The sequence below is a fragment of the Penaeus chinensis genome, chromosome 16, assembly GCF_019202785.1.
Source record: "Penaeus chinensis breed Huanghai No. 1 chromosome 16, ASM1920278v2, whole genome shotgun sequence".
Lineage (NCBI taxonomy): Eukaryota > Metazoa > Arthropoda > Malacostraca > Decapoda > Penaeidae > Penaeus > Penaeus chinensis.
The window spans coordinates 22,285,486-22,287,806 of NC_061834.1; the positions used below are offsets into that span (position 1 = coordinate 22,285,486).

General features: G+C 37.6%; 1 protein-coding gene across 1 annotated transcript in view; it reads right to left on the reverse strand.

Annotated features, from left to right (window-relative positions):
• Window positions 1-1,172: 1,172 nt before the first annotated feature.
• LOC125033690 (pigment-dispersing hormone type 1-like) overlaps window positions 1,173-2,321 on the reverse strand; it is a 1,220-nt gene continuing 71 nt past the window's right edge. Inside the window, exons 1-3 of the mRNA XM_047625394.1 lie at window positions 2,184-2,321; window positions 1,856-1,952; window positions 1,173-1,525 (exon numbers count right to left, since the gene is read on the reverse strand). The exon at window positions 2,184-2,321 is cut by the window's right edge and continues 71 nt beyond it. Of these exons, the coding sequence (XP_047481350.1) occupies window positions 1,379-1,525; window positions 1,856-1,951 (243 nt within the window). The 5' untranslated portion in view covers window position 1,952; window positions 2,184-2,321 and the 3' untranslated portion in view covers window positions 1,173-1,378. The remainder of the gene's footprint in view (window positions 1,526-1,855; window positions 1,953-2,183) is intronic.

Genomic DNA, 2,321 nt, shown 5'->3' on the forward strand with positions numbered 1-2,321 from the left:
ATATATATATATATATATATATATATATATATAGCTTTGTTGTTTTCCATGGATTTAATAGCTTTTTCAATATCAGATTTTGAAATGTTTTTCCCTGTCAATTCTGTTTTTGGATTTTCTGTTTCCTTCTCGGGTCAATCATTGTTAAATAGCTCACCGATATATTGTACCCATTTGGTTAAGATTTGTTTTTTCTCGAAAATTACATTTCCATTTTCATCTCTAAATGCTATGTTTGCGGTTTTCTTTTTTTATTTGGTCATACTCTTAATTCTATTGGGCATTATTGGCTGGTCTTTCTTTTCAAGTTCTTCTATTTCATCACACTGTTTATTTATCCATTCTTCTTTGGCTGTGGGACATCTTTGTCTGATGAGCTTGTCTATCTCTTTATAACGTGTAGGCTTGTGTTTTATTTTATAAATACGTCTTTGGTTCATTAATTCTAATATTTCATTTATCATCCATGGCTGTTTTGCTTTCTTTTTTCTTTTTGGTAAGATCTTATTTGCGCTTTCTGTAAGTATCTTTTCTAGTTGGTTCCAGTTTTCACATGGGTCCTCGTCATGGTTTTCTTCAATCTCCAAGGCATTAAATCTATTTGTGACTTCTATTTTGAATTGGTTTGCAATTACACTGTTGCTTCTCAGTGCACTAAAATCAAGTTTTGGCTCTTTTCTTGTGATTTTAATCTCTTTAAATCTGTAATCTATTTTAGCATAAAGTATGTGGTCACTGTTACAATCAGCACTAGGTATGTATCGTGTATATATAATATATATTTAAACACAAATATGACTATGACTATGAATATAACTATAAATAAATGTTTTCAAATTTATATTCATATTTATATTTATATACCTATATCTATCGATTATCTACCTTCATCTCTATGTAACAATCTATCCTATTTACCATGTGCGCACATGGTTATATATATATTTATACTGTTACACACTATATCTATTTCATGTACCACCTCTCTCAGCCACTATATCTTTTTTACCATCTCCCGCTTTCTCTATTGCTCGCCCCCCCTCTCTCTCTAACTGATGTACTGCTTTGACATGCCATATACTGTTGTTCTTCGTGTAATCCCGACAACAGCTTACCGAATGATTGTAACAAATATGAATTCATAATAATCAGGATATCATAAAAGACATGCGATTTGATTTGTTATAATTAGACCTTCACAAAGTCATGCAATTGTGTTCAGAACTAGTACACCAAAGAAACACAAATTACAGGACACATCCTCTTCTGTCATGTACAGTCCCAGTATAAGAAACGGTATAACTGGTTCATGGGAAATTGGGCTCAGATTTCTGCAGCTGATCATAACCGTTAAACTTGTGAAGAAGGAGGCATCTCATCACCTCCTGCCGGCGTCAATCATGAACTTGGGAAGACCCAGAAGAGAGTTAATGAGCTCCGAGTTCCTCTTGTGGGGTCCCACGGCCATCCCGGGGTGAGCGCCTTTCACTGCCTGCAGAATCTGTATTGCTAGTTCTGTTGCAGCCTGAGGAAGAGGGAGGGTATAGGACTGAAATAAGCTGGAATAGATTATGATAAGCAGGAATAGCAGTAGCAGCACTGTTCTCATTAGAGCTGTTGTTGTGTTGCAGGATCATTGCAGCATTGCTAGTGTTAACTACGCACAAAATAACCGATGAGAGCAAGCAAAGAAAAGGAGAATTGGGGCTGTCAGTAGAAATCCCACAACGACTGATTTCACAAAGCTATGTGATAATTGCTATACGTTAGCATTGGAAGGAAAATTATAATTTCCCACGCCTTGAAGTTAATATTTACGATGGCTTGCCAAGTTGTGAACTCTGATATTATGCACCTGACACTTTGAAGCCGTAGGTTCCCTTTGTGCCTCTGTCACCATGACGGCTGTCACCGCCAACACCACTAACGACAACATTGCAACACGGCACATCCTGTGAGGACATAAGAATTTTGGTTAATACTGAACCGTCAATGACAGACCTTGTTGTATCATTTTAATGCAGTAATTTTTTTTTTTTTTGTTATAAAATCACATAATTACAATGTTCATTTAGAAAAGCAAAATGGCATTTCCTTCCCGTTTCATTGAAAACATGCAAGACCAAACTCGCAACTCGCCTACTCCAGTAAAGAGATAGAAAACGAACAGTGGGAGAACTTACTTGCAGAGAGCGAAGTGGACACGGGAAGAGTGTTATGCTACCTGCTGCATCTGGCCTCTTTATATGGGTCCGAAGTGCGCCAACGCGATCGCGCCCCTCGGCTGGCTGGCCGCCCGCGGGACACGGGTTTGTCCACGC